Genomic DNA, 19,724 nt, shown 5'->3' with positions numbered 1-19,724 from the left:
CACTAATGAGTCAAGCCTTGTCCTCCACACAGCGCCTGCGAGGCTTCATCAACAACTGAAGCGTGGGTCATCACATCATAAAGAGTCCTGTCGACGGAACGACACAGTTGCAGACTGACTGCACTTATCTGAAGTTGTCCACAAGCACAGACAGACCGACAAGTATTCTTATGACCAACTTCTGAATTACCTCACAAGTCTAGTTGTATTGCTTACCGAATTGTGGAATTTAGGTTTCAAAGTACTTGTAATTGTTTCACTGGGTCAAGAGGGCGTTTCCATTGTTCTGTTTTGCTTTAATGGCAGTTTTCAATAGGGAGGACTGGAGAGGGATATGAATCCGCGTTACACGCTCGTTCTAGTTAATATGGCGTCATTTTTGAAAATGTATTTACTTTACACAACCTGTCGACCCCTTAAAAACTCCCAAAATTTTCACCCATAATTGTCGCACTCCATAATGCCAAGCGGTTTGAGCTCTGACATTTAGACACATCCTTTTTTCAGCAGCAGGGGGAAGGCCTTTAACCCTTAGGGCGGATCCAGAGCTGTTTGACGGTTCTATGATTTAGGGACATGGTGGCGGTTGGAGTTTACGCCGTGTAAGCAACATGTCAGCAAGAACCGAAGGGAAGCTACAGCCCATAATGATGGACTAGTATCCAAGTGCAGAACACATAACTTGGTGAAAGCTGGAATCGTTTCTAGCAGAATTTTAACTGACAGGTTCGTGTGATCACTCCATCTAGAGACCCGTGACCTGGCTCCTGTGCATTTTATCATCGTGATAGAATCTCGAGTGAAACCCCCGTGAATTTAACTTCCGGCTGTTATGACTCTCAGACGATGCTTTGTCAGAACTACCATTTCTACGGGGTAAAAAATGCTGACAATAATGTATCAGTGTATGGGTAATAACTAATTCATAAGTAATAATGAAACATTACAAAGAACAAAACGCACGAGAAGCATGAACCGGTATCTGATTTATCAGGGGTGGTAAACAGCGAAAGAAGGACAACTACATAGGTAGACCAGTTCGTTGCCATTGGAAATATTTCAGATGAAATATCATCATTGTAGCACCTCGGCATGGCCATAGATCGTTTTTATTAAAGTATGTTTGTTGTTGTCGCATTAGCTGGATAGATGAAAAATGTGTCAACATCCGTGTATTTCAATACTTTGAACTACAGTTACATCCGGGGCCGTCAGGTGATACATCATCTCGTGAGCCAGTGACACAACCAGAAATCCTTTTCCTTTCTGCTTGTCTCTGGATGACTTTTATCAGTTCGTACTGAGAAAGAGAACCGATTGTATTTACAGTGAAAACAGCAACAGCGCAGATAGATGGACAGTTTAATTACCAAAGCAATGAAAGAAGTTTGATAATGAAGTTTTGAAATTTTTTTTTTTTCAAAAATTCTTTACTTGATCACAGAAACGTTTGAATGTTCTGATAGAGGATAGTCTTTGCAATGAATAAATATGAGCACAATTTCATATGTACATATTCGCACGCACATTCCAAATTGCACGCGCAGACACACACACACACACTCACACTCTTTATCACAGAAAGACATTCACAGACACACGCTTACACACACATATACACATGCACCTCTCTCTCTCACACACACACCACTCATGAATGAACGCATAGGCAAATTTTCATAAATTATTAGCGAGCGCACACACATACACCGCAACCAATCATACACGCTTGCATGGTCAAACACACACAGACATACTGAGACACACACACACACACACAGCAAGGAAGAGAGCATGCACGTGCACACTCAGCAGTGTCTGGCTCCCAAACAATTTTAATGTCAACAGCTGCGCCTAGGCCCCGATGCTAACATCAGACATACACTCTTTGCAGAAGGTCAATGAGTGCATTTTCCCGCGCTTTGGCAGGCGGCAGCGTGCTGTTGATGGCGGAGGATGCCAGCAAGCCCTCAATGGTCTTCATCAACCCAGCCTTGACCTCCGTGTCTGCGTACTGAGCCTCCTCGTTTTCTTTTGGCTTTTCTTGCATATTCTTTTGATACGCCTTCATCTGTCAAGAAAAGTTTCCAGTGTGTGCATATTTCTAATCATAATTTTTTTAACAGAGCTTAATAACCCGTCTATATCTATATATGATACTTTGCCACGAAACTGCATTAGTTAAATAATAATAATGCTTAAAAAAAACCAAGATGTCATATTTGAATTAATTTTCATGGGAGTACAGCTACAGTAACTAACTTGAAATCAGTGTAGTAAAAGGTGACAGTTCTATAGGCGTTCGAGACCTAACAGAGTCAATACTCTTTTTTACATCAGCAGCAACATCAGCAGCTGACTACTTAAGTCCCTCACCTCTACGTCACACTTCTTGGGTCCGTTCTTCATGTGGTTAGGGATCTCTTTGGTGCCGTGAATGACCAAGGAAACGTTTGTCAGCACACCGTGGTTCTTATTGTCCGTCTGGAACAAATCACGTGACGAGAGGTCTTACACGAAAATATTGAATTCCCTTTTACTAGGATTACCATGGTGTTCGTAGTAATAAATATAAAATTTAGTACAAAAACCCGGCATCTTCACAACCAGGAGAAACATGCATTTTCTATGAACGTTAGTCACACAAGGTAACATTTAATGATGATGATGATGAGGAGGAGGAGGAGCAGGAGGAGTAGGAGGAGGAAGATTGTAAAGCGGTCATGTTGACTAGAGCTCAGTTCAGAAAGTGTTCTCTGTTGACCTAAGCCGATGTGTTGGGAGAGTGAACTACTCCTCCATTTGTTAGTGACATCAGTGGATTAATGATGTCGCTTGTAATATTAGTCATTCTAAGGCCACCACTTCTCCGCAGTCATCCATCATGTTATCACTAACGACCTTGTGCTACATAATATTGCGACACAACAGTGGAGTAGACGGAGACCTGAAAAATTCTATCAAGAATTAAATTAAGCAGCTTTGTATAATTTGACCGTTTGATCTCTAATGATAATCAATCCCTCACTTTGTCGTAGACCCTGAAGCGCCATGTTCCCTCAGGTTTCTCCCCCCAGAAGTGCACCGCCATTAGAGGCCATTCGTCAAAACCTTCTGATGATCTGTCATACTCTCTGGGCTCCATTAGCACTGTCTCGGTGCCTGTAAACATCAGCCAGGTGTTTGGTACAGACAGGTAACACTTTTACTTTTATCTACAATTTATTTAGTTCATGGAATATCTTTGAAAGTATAGGAAAGGCAGATAGTGACACACACACACAGCAGACCAGAAACTGAGACAGAAAGACTTCAAGTATGTTATTCAATGGAGGCTCGGGGCCCGTGACTAAAGGGAGGTAAACAACTGACTGAAATATTTGCATGCTATAATATAATTGAAGTATAAGGCTGTACGCAAGCAGTTTAAAAACAATAGAAAAACAGGTAAAATCAATGATTGATTGAGAACAGAAAACATAGAACTGGTTATTGCATCAGTGTAGCTAAGTTATGCAGCTAAACTAAGATTAACTAAAGGTATTTGAAACAAAAACAGAAATAAGCAGAGAAGGATAATAAATAATAATAAAAAAACAGCAGAGAGACTAAAAAAAGAGGAATAAACATTCCCATATCAGGAGATTAAAACTAACGAAGACATGACATTATCATAGTGCCGAATGGCAGTGGTTAGAAAGCTGTACCTGATGGCGATACTAGTGAAGCTCCGATGTCACCTCTCTTGGTGTAGGAGAGGGAGAAGACGACTTCTATATGCTCTATGTAGTTCACCTCATTAGGGGTGTCTTCGCACCCGTTTGTTTGTATCTGCACCTCGATGAAATGTCCGGAGTTCAGGTTCCTGCACAGACATACGTGTTGGACAATCCATCTTCAAGCCTCACACGGGGACTTTAAATGTGTTGATGCTAGAACATTCTAGATATAGCAAGAAGACGAGGACATGCTTATACAACAATAAGCTACACATTGGACGAGACTAATAATATGTTTGCGAAAGAATTCTCAAGATATTACACAGAGATTAGCAGCATGGTTACAAAACAAAACTGTAGATATTATATCAAGACTACCCCCGTGTTAATGTAATAAGCAAACATTACATGAACTTTAATAACATTTACATAAAAGGTGGTAGGAGGTACTTGCATGGAGACTTATGCTTGCTGATAAACATTTGATGGAGGTAGTAAACAGTCAAGCCCAGTCATTACATTCTGCAAACAATAAACAGAATGAAACACACACACTACACCAAAGGAGCACATGTGACGTGTCACTCACTGAGGGAGGTTAGACGCATTACTCGCTTTCACTGTGCACGTGACCTGGGGTGGCACGTTCACCCAGGTCTCCGGGTCAGCGGTGACGACCAGCTTGAAAGCGTCCATGAGGCCGAAACCAAAAGCTGGGTTGACGCAGAAGCCGGCAGCATTCTGGAACCATCCACTCTCAGCCTCTAGAGGCCCCATGTTGGACGTCCACGCCACCAGATGTTGCACGTCCCGCCATGTTAGAGAGGGGCTGGTGATTCAAGAGTTATATTTACTGCCTCTCATAAAGTAGAATTTCTCTTAAACGAGCTCTTTTTTCTCTCTGTCATCCACTCATTCTTTCTTTCCAGAACTGTCGTTCATGTTAACTACTAATATAAATTTATAAAAGTGTACCCATGGTCTTTTAATTCTCTCTTTCTTCTCACAAAACCCCTCCACGTCTAGCACGTGTGTGGGTGAGTAAGAAATCGAGGAGGTAAGCATGAATAGTATTCAAAATTACAATAAAACGTTTTGGCAAAACAGTCCTACTTTTTCTCCAGCGCCAGAGCCACTATTCCTGCTGCGATGGGCGCAGCAGCCGATGTACCCGTATGTTGAGTGGTGCACAGGTTGTGGAGGTCTGCACTCACCTGAAAAAGTCCACTTGATGTTTGAAGAAAGAATAGCAATCTCAACACTTGGAGAAGAATATAGCATTTGTCTTTTTTTTCTCACGGACTGTAAACTTCACAGAACCTGGCCCGACTCATAAGTTTTACATTGAATAAGCGTTTATTCCTTTGGTATTGTTGATGAAGAAACCAAATGATAATGTAACATCAACTGTACGACAAACAAACATGAAAGCATTAAACAGAAACAAATTAAAAACAAACAAAAAGGAAACACAAACAAACGCAACCTTAAAACAACAAATAAACCCTGATTTTATTTTTATAATAATTTATATAATAATTATAATAATAATTTTTAAAAAATCAACAAATAGCCATACCAAAACAAATTAAAATAAGGAGGAAAGTAAAGACACAGAAACGCAACCCCATCAGAAACAAATTAACCCATAAGCTGTAAACAGACTTATAAACAAAATTCAAATAACAATCAATCAAAAAATAAAAATAAAAACTTATAGCCAAACACAAATAAGAACACCTATAAATATATAGAGAGGAAGAAAGGATTATATCAGCCATGTTTGTACCACGGAGTGGTCGGCCATGTTGCCGCTGGAGTAAGCGGAGGTGAAGGTGGAGGCGCAGCGCTCGCTGTACCAAGGCTTGATACCATGCTCAGACGCCGACGACACCGACAACGTGTAGATGGATGATGTGTAGCCGTCGCAGTTGCAGTTGTCACGCATGCGCCCGCCATTTCCGGAAGCCCACATGTAGATGGCCCCCTTGCCTTGTCGGCCCTGCCACGACAGTGAGGAGCGGGACGTTGCAGCAGCAGCGGCAGCAGCAGAAATGACACTGACACTGACACTGACACTGACACTGACACTATGTTCGTCGTCAACTCAACGCCATGCACAGTAGTACAGAGATAGACAAGATATACAACCTGAGTAACACCTTTCTGTAGAGCCAGCGACGCCAGTTTCCCCGGGCCTTCTAAAGTGTTGCCATCATCATTGGGACCCCAGCTGGCGGAGTAGATGTCGATGTGAGAAAGGTTGTAGGTCAGGGACCTGGCCTCGATCTCGTCTGTCACCTTGCCATCTAGAATGCGCACACCTGGCGAAGAATGGTGAGATAAGTGTAAGCTTTAGTCTTGTGGCATACATCAAACACTCTTCGATAATATTTACATCTTTATCTCTATACCAACTAAATTGTACCACAACGGGCTGAGCTTTAATCTACCCGGTCATGTTTCGAACTCATGAACTTACCACCAAATTGCCAGATCATAAAATGGACAGAATTGTATATTCATCACTAACCTGTTTATTTACTAGGAGACTGTGCACGTACCATGACTTTGTGTATTCGCCATCGTGTAGTATGTCTACCACCAACCTGTGCATTCTTCACAAACTACCAGACTCTGTACTCACCACCAATCCTGCTCTTGAAGGCGACGCCCACACCACACACACCATTGTTGGCAATCATGGCGATTTCTCCGGCACACCGAGTCCCGTGTCTGAAAACGTGAGCAACTAACGATGTCATCAATAGAGAATATAGATAGAACAAAGATGGAGTCTATAAACATATATGTGTTTATATATACATGTATATATATATAGTGTGTATGTGTTAAGATCAAATTGAGAAGCGATATATGTATATGCAAGAAACAAATGCAATAGAGTATAGACGCAGCTGGCATGAAAAAATAAATTATAGACACAGGTGAGAAGATCTAATAGAGTATAAAAATAAATGAAAGAAGCAGACTATAAAGACCAGCAAACTATGGACATGATAGGATATACATATTGATGGCATGTGACTTTTTAAAAATGTTTTCATGACCTTTTGTGGCTGGTTTGTCATCAAAGTTGGCAACCCGAAGTAGTTAAACTGCAATTTTCTAGTATGTCAATTTTTTAAATACACTTATACCAACTTGTTTTCATTGGTGATGTCATAGCGAGGGAAAGGGTCGTCGTCGTTGTCATTGAGATCACCGCTGGCAAACGGGTCCTGCAGTAAACATTTACAGTGGCTGAGGTTAGTACATCACTGACACACACTTGTTAATCTAACAAATATGGACGAAAGTTGTACCATCTTGCAAAGCTTTTTCATTATGTAAAATCAATGCGAATCTTTGTTAAATCTTGGTCCATATTTGCTTTGTTAACAAGTGCCTTAAACAGTTCACGATTAGAACATTGTAGAAGAATCTGACCAGCTGGAACACGTTACAGAGCGAGATAAACTGACTGTACAGGTGGGAAAAAATAAAAATTATCCTCTCAAGTGTTGTGCAAGTTCATGGGTACAGGGAGAATGTATGTAGTGTTATGCGAGTTGATGCGCGTTTAAATATTTTTCTATTTATCTATCTAAAGTGATTGTCTTTAAAAGAAATCCTATCTACAGAAGATTGTTCTACACTGTACTAACACTGTTTTGCATAGCGATCGTGTGTAGTCAAGTGAGAATGTTAGTCTATTGTAGCATAGATTGTCCAAATCATAATTAAAGTTACTGTACATATTTGCAACTTTAGATACGTACGTAGTTTTGGGCAAGATCCGTATGGTTGTGCTCAATACCTGTGCAAAAACAATAAACCTCTTAAAATTTCTGTAAGTTCTGGAATACACTGATGCTATCTAAACCATGATGAATACACCCACTTCTATAAACACGCTGGTCAGCGTTACATCTGTCAGATATTATCAATAGAGCTGAATATATAAAGTAAAGGAGTAGATAACATATCTGAGGAGGAATTTCTGACAATAATGTTGACCAGAAGAAGACTATGACAAAACTACCGTCGTCCAGAACTGAAAGGACGACTCCTTTGCCCGTAGCTCCTGTCTTCCAGGCCTCTTCGATCGCCATGTTCTTGATGGGACCCTGTCTGCGGACCTGGTGCTCGTCCTGCTTGCCGTGCTGTGAGGCAAGAGAGACCAACAGTGATGTCAGCTCACCCCGATGTAGCCTCGTGAAATTACTAAGGCGATATTTGTCAGAACAGATATATACAAATCAGATAAAAAAATTATTTAATTGGTAATATTAGAGGAGCACGAAATACACAACTGCGAAAGTATTCTGAGGGCTGTCTGTATACCATAATCTGTAAATTATTTAGTTACCTTATTCTTTGGGTAATTTCAAATATATTTCCTTCTATTGTTATTTTACAACATTTCACAGATTGCAATATTTAAAAGATGATCGAAACTGAAAGTGTAATTATAAGCCAAGAGTAGGAAATCGCAAAGCACAAATAAACAGCTCACAAGGTACCACTGGGAGTTGTACATCGGATCATTGAATCCAACACTTCCATCACTTCGAATGTAGCTTGCTTTAACTTCTCTTTTAACACGAGATTTCGACACCTGCTGTTCTGCCCAGATCACCTTTACAGACAAGAACATTACTTCTTGGATTACAAGAACACACACAATCTCTCTTTGTCTCTGTTGCACACACGTCACCTGGCACATCATCTGGCACCTACACAAAATACTTTCTCTAATACATCTAAGCACACCCATACGCACAAGTTTTTCTGCAATTTTGTGTGTGCTTGCTTGCTCTAGATAGATTAGGGGCAGATATAAAGACATATTTTTCTCCATTGCTTTAGACGTAACCCCCTTTGACCTGACGCCATTGGTGTAACGGACCTTCCTGTATTGACTGATGACATTAAGCAGAGAACGAGTGGCTAGCACTGCCCCAAAGCAAATCTGCTCACGACATTTATCGGAAATTGTCATTTAAGAGCAGATTATCACTGGGAATAGCGCACAGCGGGCGGAACCGGAAGTGACGTCTTTAACTAGCTTCCAAAGGACGGACAGTTGGCAGTCCTCACATTTTCCCCAGTGCGCCATGAGATGGGGAGGAAAGGAACTGTGACGGCGGGTGATTTCCCTTGCTGATGAGTTAATTCCACCTTCTGGCTGCGCTTAGTATGCAGTGCAACCCAAGGTGACAGCTGGCTGCTGCCTTTTATTTCAAAGGATTTTATCGGTTGAAAAGCGACATTTGCGACAGTGCCAGATTCGTAAGAAAAGTGCTTTCCGAAAATGATTCGTTCACTTGATAGTAAATTTACTCAACTCACTTCTACAAAAATCAACAATAAAACAAAAACAAACTAAAAACAAACAAACAAACAAACAAACAAACAAACAAACAAACAAACAAACCGGAAGAACAGTAAATCCATGTTAATGTCCTATCAGGTTAAATAATTTGTTAGTATTGGTTTTTGTGCCAATCGACGGGTCATAACTCAGATTAAGACTTCTGGAAATTTGACTGAATAATCGGTCACCAAGAAACCAAGTCTACTAATATCAGAAATTATCAACGATGTTTCTACACTATAAGCAGCCAGTTGGAAAGTGATTATAATAAGGTTTCTTGGACATTTGTGACATTACTCTTTACTCTTTTGCTCATAGTGGTATTATGAGGTTTATATCACAGGAAAGGACAAAAATTAATCACATTTCTGAAGTAATTTCTCTACCTTGTAATTTGAAAAAAAAACTTGTTTAGCATTCCTGAATCTTAAAAACCGTCAAGTCCTACAAGATAAAGCTATCTTATTGTAGTTATAAAACCAAATAAAGTTCAGTTTATTTATTTATTTTGAAAGCACATTAGGCCAATAAAAGCTTTCTTTCTTTATGTCTTTTACCCATTTATTCGTTTGTTTATTTATTCTTTTTCTGAAATAGCACCCATACTAGCACAGCCGTTAGTCGCACAGCTGAGGCTGGTCGACCGCTGTCTACAGCTACTCATTACCTACACCTGAGATATCTGTATTACCGGTGATAAATTATCACCTTTTTTGTGTGAACCATTGTTATCTTAGTCATAGATAGGACACATTAATCTCCTAATTAAATGGTAATAATTGTAATATTGATGCTTTACAGGTATAGTATATTACCACTGTTACTCAAGAGACTGTCAATTAGTAATATTCCCTTCCACTGCAGTTTTTTTTATCTTTTGTATCATCTGGCACCTACATAAAGAACCCTTGACGATTTATTAATAATAGAAGTTTTTTGTTTATAACTACGCAATTTCGATATTTTTCTGGACGGAAACATAGTTTGTAAATAACAACATTAATCTTTTTAAACAGTTTCCTTTCTTTCTTAGTAATTTACCGAACTACAGTAATGGAAAAAACTTCAGACCCCATGTGCAAAGGAACCATTCAAAAGGTGTCTTAATCTGGTGAAGAAGTTTCGAGATGTTCTTACCTCGCTGTCCTCGGTGAGGCGGCGTGTGTGATGATGTGCGCTGCGCTTGGATCTCGTGGGGACATCATCGCGAAGTAAAATGTAGAAGTCATCCAGGTGAGGAATCTGCATCATAATAATTGAATAATTAGAGGCAGGGAGACAAAAAGCTGCTCTTCATTTCTGAATTGTGCAATGCGTCTGACAAATAAATAATCGTTAGTCATTCAGTAAAACAGCATAAAGTACATGTATAAAAGTGTTTTTTTTATTTCCTAGACCTCATCTGCCCACACAGAAATCAGCTTTAATCCTAAATAATTATAAATCACAATGATTTACTAGAAGAGTTTTCTACTTTTTTTTTCAAGAGCCTTGCACATGCAGTAACTAGCCTGATACATGCCTTACTAATGCCATGAAACAAAGGGAGGTAAATCATGACGAGCTTAATAATCCATCAACTATTGTTCAGCTGTCAAAGGATTCTCTCCCATTCTTTCTTGTGTGAAGTTACAAAAGCTGTTTCTTGTAACACCATTTTCTCAATCATCATCAGCCCCAAGCCCCTTCCTCCTCTTAGAGAGCGAGCCCCAAGTCAGCGAGCTTTAGAATTTCAAGGGAGTTAAATCACAAAGTGGCGAGAGTTGACGAGTTGTTTCCTTTGAGGCTCTAGCACGCAGGAGAAACGCGGCGAGGCCAGATGGGAGTTAAGATGCAAATCTCTCTCTCCGAGCAAGAGTTAATTCGGATTTATTTGATTTCCGCCATAGAAAGAGGCGGAGATTTTCACCACGTCAGTGCCCGGGCTTAGGATGAATAACGGGCGAGAAGTTTGTACGCTGGTATTGATTGGGACAGGAGGATATCAAAACCTGTCACCTGCTTTCCTCCTGCCTTTCATAGCGTTTTGCTTGTTTTATTGATGAACAGTAAGTTTTCTGCTTCACAGTCTGATTTAAACACGCATGCGCGACGGCAATGCTTTTCGGGAGTTCCCTCACTTCACCTCCTCAGTTGGATAGATATCAGGTGTTTGTCTTAAACATCTGGTTCACTACCAAGTTAAGGGCAAGTTTATCCAAAGGTAAACTGCCAAAGTTTTCGAATGCGTGCCCTGGACTGCATCCCTCCCTACTGTTTTATCCTCCCCCTCTCATGTTCCTTCTCATAGTCTCTCTTTCTCCTCCACCACTATGCTCACTGGTAGCTACGCCATGATCAGCATCTTAACATCATCGTATTTTACAAGCAGTCTTTACCCAGCAAACAAGCAAGATTCGGCCAAGCTTGGGCCAAGCTTGGCCGAATCTTGCTTGTTTGCTGGGCATATCCTCACACAGTAATCACCCAGACAGCAGCACGAAACCTCTGAAGTGATTAAAATATTGTCCCACTGTAACAGTTGTGCCTCTTTATACAGAGCTGGGATGGGCTGCTGACTATATTTCTATCATAAATTATCTTCATTTTAAGTAGAAAAAATTCAGTAAAATATTTCCTTAAATATAAGTAAATAAGCGTCTACACCGTGACGTCACGAAAGCCAACATAACAGATGGTCGCAGCTCCTTGATTGGCTGTAGCCTTGGTAACGCAAGGACATTCCTGACCATTGATGTAGGATATATTTGTACATGTTTGGAAATGACAATGGCTTTGAAAGCTGTCAGTTCAGACACAGGTGAGACTGACAAACACACAGTCATATACAGCCTATACTTCATTTCAAATGACCTGTCTGTTCATTTCCTCTACACAACTTTATTTGTACCTTTGTTTACTTTTATCTTCTCTTCCTGTGTGTATGTGTGTGTGTTAGAGTGCATGTGATTGCGTTTTCGGACGTGTATGTAAAATGATATCGATGATTTCTACTAATTATTAGACCACAAGTAATATAGACAGGAATTCGACAGGAACGGCAAATGTAATTACAAACCTGAAAGCAATTAATTTATTTACATACACTAGCATAAAATATTTCGTTAAGTGCAGCTAAACTATTATCATTCAACCGACAACATTTCGAACCCAGAGGAAGTTACCAATAGGTATGTAAAAAACTAATAAAGAAAAATCAGCAAATATGTCGGATATCTCATATGCTATCAAACAAGTGGAACATCTAGACATAGATGCAGTCCAGGTGGACTATCGACACGATGCCAGATCGATACTATCTTGTTTGCATGTTCATTTTCTGGTGTATCGTTTGTCACAATCACTACACAGGTGGCAAGGAAATAAAGAAGTAGATAACATTTACAATTAGTTGTCTGTCAGTCGCGCCCGTTTTGGTTGAATAAGTCTCATGAAAAAAAATAGCAGTAAAATGAAATATTGATACTTTTCGTACATATTATTTTATTGTAAATCTACGATCAGTAAATTAAAATACAAATAAACTTTTTTTATTTGTTATATTAAGGGTTTTGCATCTTTTGGATAAGACCTAAGCCCTTTGGATCGTAATGTAGAGAAGTAAAAGCTTTTCTACGGCAGACCTAGCAGTTAACAGATTTTGAGTAGGTCCTCCTTCTATTAAATAATCAATTTAAAGGAAAAATGTTTGTCTAAGGCTGTGATTCAATCCCCAAAAGCACCCTTCCAAACCACCGAGGTGGAAAAATTGGACTGAAGTGTTGAACATCTTGATGCTTCCACGGTCTAAGAAACGCAAACTTTTAAAACAAGAAGGGATGAATACATCTTCATACAAAATCCATTTATTGATGGTGCACATACTAGTCTTTTCTACTGAGCCTCTTAATTTCGCAATAATAAAGAACTATAAATTCTGGGAAACCTTATATCAACAGACGACATTGATCCACCGCTCGGTCAGTCGTCTCCAGTAGACAAACATTTCTTTCCTCTCCTCTAAGCGTGAAATCGTGACAACCTCTTATTTCCATACGTTGCCAAACATTTCTCTTGGTTATTGCTCTTACATTTCAGCAAATGAAAAAAAAAGACCCAATGCCAAGTTTTCAAACTGGAAATATAATGTAGCAGATTTATATATTTTTTAGAAGCAGAAGCAGTCTGTCATGTGGTTAAAATGCAGTGTCTGGAATATTTTCCTGTCTGTAATAAATGGAAATAAATAGCAGAGGATGGGTTTTATGCCGTGTGTCATTTATCTGTCAGTCGCATGCATATAAACCAGTTGAAAATTACGGAGAACTCGTTCCTTTTACATTTTTAGCAACTCAGGGTTTTGACCGTCTGAGAAGTGAATGACGGACTGAGCGACAAAGAGTCTCAGAGAGGTAGAAAAGATAGTGCACCCATCTCCTGTGCTTAGAGTTGTCTCCCTGTCTTGTTTCTCTCTTCCCTTTTTGATATGACCATCTCTAAGCGAAGTCTTAGGAGGAGAAAGGGTATCATGCATTTATGTATCCTTTCGTACAATCCCTTGGCGCGTACTGTCCTGCAATTGCTGGTCCAACGATGCTGGTCATGAGGGGGACTGAAGAGTTCCAGCACTGACATGACTTGAACAGAGGCACTTGTTAAACAGCTTTAAGGTAACCCTGCATGGTTTGGTCAGTATATTCATTTGTGTTTGTCATTCAGTTCTTCCTCTGTCAACATCTGCTTTTACCTTCCTCCAAAATTGAGCCACTGAGTCAAAAACTCGCCATGCTTTTTCTATTAGCCAAACATATGGATACATGGGATTATCAGGATTAGTTAAAAATTCTGCAAAAGGACACGGTCTGATTGGCCTTCATGATATTTCTTACACTAGATACAGTGAACCACTCACCGAGATAAAGTAATTAGAATAAGTCAATGTCTCGATACCATTATGAAAACTTCTTCCTTTTAAAGTAATAAACAGCTGGGTTTGCTCTCACAAATATTGAAGACATATTTTACAAAAGAGCAGATCGTCCTGAAAAATAAATAAATGTAAAGATACACCTTAAGAATACAACGAATGAAAAGAAAACCCTTAAGCTTTTGATCAAACAGCATCCCTGAATCCCTTGTGATCTCTTCAAAGATGTGAAGGATGTTTCATTTCATGATCACGTGACCACGCTAAAAGCTTCTCTGGTGTGGGAGATTTAAAAAAATCTCTTTAATTAAATGATGAGCTTTGTCCTCTGCTTCATGACTTCCTCTGGACGCGTACAATGGTTGACTTTGGTTTTCTTTAGTTTTACAGACTTGGGATAATATGTAACGGTTGTCTGTGACTATCTGCAGAAACTGTGGACATTTCCAATAACACTGTGCACAGTTACGAAGATGTCTGTGCCCAAAGACACCTTGTAGAGCTTTCACTGAGAAGTATTATTCCTCTTCATAACAAACATACGCAGGTACACGGCGCCAATTTCTACCATTCCGCTTAATTACTTTCCGTTAGGTTATCGCACTAACATACTATTTCTGTCTTATACTGGAATACTAACATGCTTGGTACGCTAATTCTGAACTTGCAGTACACAAAGCACTAATTATACCTGATATATTGACATTTAAAAAATTAACAACGAGAAAATTAGAAAAGAAGGGAACAAAAGGAAATTTATGACTGAATGGTTAGATACAAACACACTGCGCACATTTCAACAGAAAAATGAGTTTCTAATAGGAAAAAAAGCATTATTTAAAATATTTTCTAAATGAGACATTTGGAACACAGCTTTATAATATGTAAAAATATTTACTGATGGCGCGATCTCGTGGCACAACGATTAGCACCTGTCACCACGATAAATGTTTCGTGCGCTCAAATCTCGTCTTGGGTATGTATGTATACTGCATCTGTGTACCGAGCCGGCTGACTTGATGTGATATAGAAATTCCACCTCCAATCCCACATTTACTGAAAATATGGTTTGAACGTTTTGCTGTCGAAAGAGATTTCATCTCTGTTCTGAGTGTCCACACATGTGAGTGAGCGATGCTTACGCATCAGAAAATATTAAAGGGACTGTGCAGACAAAAAATAAAACTGCTTAAAATCTCGTGAAATGTAGGATCAGTGTGAATCTCGTCTATTTTCGTGTCTATATGGAAAAAACTGAATATCTTATATGATGTTGTGTTTAATGAGAGACACTACACGGGTCTCTTTTGTTTGCTTCAACGAAGTCTCGTGCGCCGCGGACGTCAACTCAATGCTAGTGTGAGCTGATACAACGATATGGTTGGACATTGCTCATAGCCATCTTGATTGCTAGCAATAATATATATATATATCATTAATCCAACTAACAATACATCACCGACAATCCTAGCAATGACCGACACTTCCTCTCCCTCGCTGACGTCACACAGCACACCACAGCCTTTACTATATCTTTAAGTTAAAAACTATATCCCAGCTATCTGCTGAAGTATACAATATTAGTCCTTCCTGAATTGATAAATTCAGTGTACTGAAATATAAAGCGTAAAGTTATCAGCTTTACTCAAAGAAAGTACAGACCTTAAAAACTTTAGCCCGATCGTGAATGATCGTTGATCAACAGATTGGCTTGCATTTATTGTTTTTAAAGATTCCCTATCATCTTACTACTCGACTCCAAATTGTTTTAAACCTCTAGTGATAACAAACCACTAGGCGCAGGTTTTATTGATCGACTTTCGCATCTCTCGACACGGTTCGCGATAAACGATGTCGAGCGGATGGATGCAACTGCGCCAAGTAGGATGTCAGTCGCGGTTTCAGGAGAGTTGTTTACAAATTTGGTGTCGAAATGTTTAGCGATAATACACCCAGATGTCATCAAATTTCAAAATAATACGAAAAATAACGGCACCACAATTGGCTGGAGTGCTTTAAACATGAGCAATCTAACATAGTTAAAAATGGAAAAAGAACAGATAGCTAAATAATGAAACTTTACATAAATAAATACCAAAGTGTCTAAATAATTATTAATTAAATACTCAAATAACCAACTAACAAATAAAAAATATAAACAAAGGGAGAGCAATAAGACCATAACGGGAACAAAGCCAATAATTAGAACTGTTAATTAGCTAGTGAGTCATCAGCAAAAATGTTGCCGTAGTGCAAGCTGTGTCAGATAAGTTACATACGTTGCTAGGACAAAAGCCAGGTACATTTGTTACAGTCATGATGCTGTCTGATGTGTAACCTGCAAGTCTAGTAACATAAAAACAGTTCTTGTATTATTTCTAACCAGTCACCGTACAGGTCTGCTGAAGTCTCCAGCTTTCACAAGAAATGTTTAAATAATTGCCAAAAATTTCAATTTGAACCCTTTCTGTTCTGTGTGTGTGCGCGCGCGCTCGTGTGAGTATACTAATAATGAAATATGACACGCAAAACCAAATGAGAAACGATATAAAAACAAATTTTTTTAAATGCGAAGCTAAAGAGCAGTTTAGGTAATAAAATGGACCGAGTGACTCTCCCCTTACATATGGCAATTTTCCAAAAGTCGGGAAGCTGTACATCGATCCATTATTAGCTAATAGTATACAATGAACACAGCGATGACAGCGCAGTTGTTCAAAAGTAGGACAAAAGATAGATTAAAGAGACACGACAGTAGAGCTCAACTACTACCATATGGCAGCAAGTCATCGGGGGAACACACTGCCATAGGCATGACCCTCCGGTCGAGCTTGTAATCACACACTGTGTGTGCCATAAGGTATGGATATTAATGTTGTGGCTTTACATAACTTTGATGATGTATAGTGGATAAATAAATAGATAAATGCTGATGAAGCAAACAGAACAGCGAAAAAAAAATTTGTTAAACCGACTTCTAATATTTAAGAAAAGCAGGAAAAAAGAATAGTTGAACAATTTTGTGAAACTCAACTAAAATATACAATAACTCAGAATGATGCAAGAACCACAAATATGCAAGCAAACTAATGATACAGCTTATGTTTAACACACCCAGGCATGGAAGGAGAAAATGGTACTCACGACTATCAAATGATGCAGACTGTGCACAACACACTAATATCACAAGACGACATCGTACTTACTGCTTCAACCAAACTGTATCCATGGCGCTTTGCGATTCTCGTGGCCTGGTCAAGACCACCTTCTATTTGGGCTGCCCATTTGTTGATGTAGTGATTCTCTCCTTTTATTTCACTTCCATGGCAGAGCAGTGTGACGGTTATCACAAGCAGCTGAAATTCTTTGAGCATAATATTGTCCTTACCCTGGTCTTCAGTCAGATGTTTAGTAGTTTTAGAAACCGACTGGACGCCAGTTGAGGTTTCACTGAGATAAATTAGTCCGCTTACTTCTGTCTTGATTTCTGCTGATGTTTATGAGTGTTTTCGAACCTTGAGTTGTTTATTTTTTTAATCTTTTTTTACTATCTCTCTCTCTCTCTCTCATCAAACCCAGCTGATTCAATGAGAGATGTTGTCGGAGAGAGGGCCACTGGTGGGCCTACCGTCACTGTCAGTCTAAGATAACAAATGTACCTCGACAAACATATCGCTGTAGTATCTTCTCAAATCAAAGCCACGAGGCCCATGCGTGCGTCTGTTGGTGTCCACGTTCCACATCTGCGGCTATATCCGTGCGCCCGTGCGCGGGCGTCGGCAGGCAGGCAGGCGCGTGTCGTGGGAAGATGACGCACATGCAACAGGTGACACGGCCACAATGTGCCTGCTCTTTCAGCCGTGCCAGACCTACCCTCACCTTATCTCAGAGTGTCCTTTCCTTTTTTTTTTTGGGGACCAAAACAGTCTTGGTGCGCATTTCCAAAGTCCAACGTCTTTGCGGTTTCATCTTTGTTTTTTCACTCTCTGCCTCAGTGAATCACGTTCGCGGCGTCAAGACACGACGATGCTTCTCAGGACAGCTTCATCAGAGCACAAAAAGAAAAAAAAAATAAAATAAAATAAAAAAATAAATCCTACACACAGGAATATCAAAATTCTGTGACTCGACAGCTGGACTATTAATGCTGTGCCACTTGATGAAATAATGTATTTTTCAGGCAGTATTAAAAAAAAAAAAAAAAAGAGTGTATCGCATACAATTCAATCGTCTTGATGCTAATGGGCTGTTCCCCACTCTTTCTAGCTCACCTTACTCTCCTTTCCTGCGTTCCTTTTATCCACTTTTGTCTTTCTCTTTCCCGAGCCTTTTTATGACTTGAATGCGAGCGACGGCTGTGTGCGTTCTGCGCGTGCAAAGCGTGCAATTGCAGATACACGCGCACGACGTTCTGTATGTGCGCAGGTAGGACTCTCGTGTGGCATGTAGATGTCCTGGGTCACGGCCTGTTGATGACACTGTGGTCTCTGACAAACAAATATAATAAAATGATAAAATATCTATACTTAGTATTCCAATTGACTCTACTCGCTGAGCGCATCACACACACGGACGCACGCACGCGTATATACACACAGAGTTATGTGTAAACACACATACCATCTGGTCCCCCGCCTACCAATACAGGAGGACGGGATGGCCTGTGCTGCAGCCTGCAGTCTAACAATCATGAAGTGTTCGGTGTGTGTTGTTCCGCTCTACAGCTGGCCGGCTTTTTACAGATAATATGTCTCTCAATTATGTGCCTTTTGTCACAAATGGCTACACAAGGTCTAATTGCTGGCTTTGCCCTTTACTAGCGCCAAACTTTTACTTCGAGAGCGTGTAGTACAGTGGCCGACACATTCATGATTGCCTACAGCCAGAGTTCAACAGATTATCTTTCTCTCTTTCTCTCTCTCCCTGTGTGTGTGTGTGGGCGCGTGCACTGAAGTCTGCTTCCTTATGAATCTTTTCATGTGTCATTCCATTGCATTTATGAAGTAAAAACAAATGAATTAACTTCATGGCGCTGACAATTTCCTCTTCCTTAGACATTACACAAAGTCGAGGGTTCTACTTCAATGCGAATTTCCAGAAGGTGTACTCAAAGATCGGCTGCTATTTACATGACAAGACTTTAATACATCAGTGGTATTAAAGGAGAATTTATTTTTCTAGATGATTGTCTCTATTTATCATTTTGTAGAGGAAGAGGACATGAAAGGAAAATACAGCCTGGATTTTATCACTTGTTTCTTGTCCGTCCACAGTCCATTGGTCACTCAGTCAATCTGTCCGTTATCTTGTCTCACAATTTATATATTAACACAATATCATGCTGAAGCCGTAGAGGGAAGTTTTGGAAGGCAAGATCATCTGTTATAAGGCTTATTTAAGCAATTTTAAAAATTTCTTTATCATTAGGGTAATTCTCGAACGCAGTTGCATTTAGCGATGAGATAAATGGATCGAAGTAAAAAAATATGAATTAGCGGCCTCTTCGTGAACCCCAAGAAACTGAATTTATTCTTGTGAAATAAACCCATAACTCTCATTTCGAACTGACTCGGATCACTTTAAAACAATCTTTAGTAAGCTTGTCTTTCTTTAGTTCTTTTATCTCACTCTCTTTTTCTCCTCTCGTCCTCAGTGTCTTACTCTTCTTCTCTTTTTTCCTGCTTGGTATGACAGGCACCGTAGAGTTACTTGTAATAAA

General features: G+C 39.7%; 1 protein-coding gene across 1 annotated transcript; it reads right to left on the bottom strand.

Moving 5' to 3' along the window:
- Nucleotides 1-1,807: 1,807 nt before the first annotated feature.
- Nucleotides 1,808-18,751, bottom strand: LOC112554321 (neuroendocrine convertase 1-like). The gene is made up of 17 exons (XM_025222057.1): nucleotides 18,626-18,751; nucleotides 18,277-18,492; nucleotides 17,212-18,047; nucleotides 10,237-10,341; nucleotides 8,239-8,361; nucleotides 7,765-7,885; nucleotides 7,502-7,539; nucleotides 6,885-6,961; nucleotides 6,367-6,455; nucleotides 5,871-6,043; nucleotides 5,509-5,721; nucleotides 4,833-4,933; nucleotides 4,309-4,548; nucleotides 3,708-3,865; nucleotides 3,029-3,162; nucleotides 2,377-2,484; nucleotides 1,808-2,071 (listed from the first exon to the last, which is right to left on the bottom strand). The coding sequence occupies exons 3-17, from the start codon at nucleotides 17,377-17,379 to the stop codon at nucleotides 1,874-1,876; spliced, it is 2,046 nt and encodes a 681-aa protein (XP_025077842.1). The 5' UTR covers nucleotides 17,380-18,047; nucleotides 18,277-18,492; nucleotides 18,626-18,751; the 3' UTR covers nucleotides 1,808-1,873.
- Nucleotides 18,752-19,724: the final 973 nt, after the last annotated feature.

Source organism: Pomacea canaliculata, linkage group LG13, assembly GCF_003073045.1.
Source record: "Pomacea canaliculata isolate SZHN2017 linkage group LG13, ASM307304v1, whole genome shotgun sequence".
Taxonomy (NCBI): domain Eukaryota; kingdom Metazoa; phylum Mollusca; class Gastropoda; order Architaenioglossa; family Ampullariidae; genus Pomacea; species Pomacea canaliculata.
This window is presented reverse-complemented; position numbering and strand designations above follow the sequence as displayed.

Coding starts and splice junctions, on each gene's coding strand:
- LOC112554321 (XM_025222057.1), bottom strand. CDS start 17,379: ATGCTCAAAGAATTTCAGCTGCTTGTGATAACCGTCACACTGCTCTGC. Junction 10,342..17,211: donor GATACAGTTTGGTTGAAGCA/GTAAGTACGATG, acceptor ATTATGATGCAG/ATTCCTCACCTGGATGACTT. Junction 7,886..8,238: donor ACAACTCCCAGTGGTACCTT/GTGAGCTGTTTA, acceptor CTTGCCTCACAG/CACGGCAAGCAGGACGAGCA.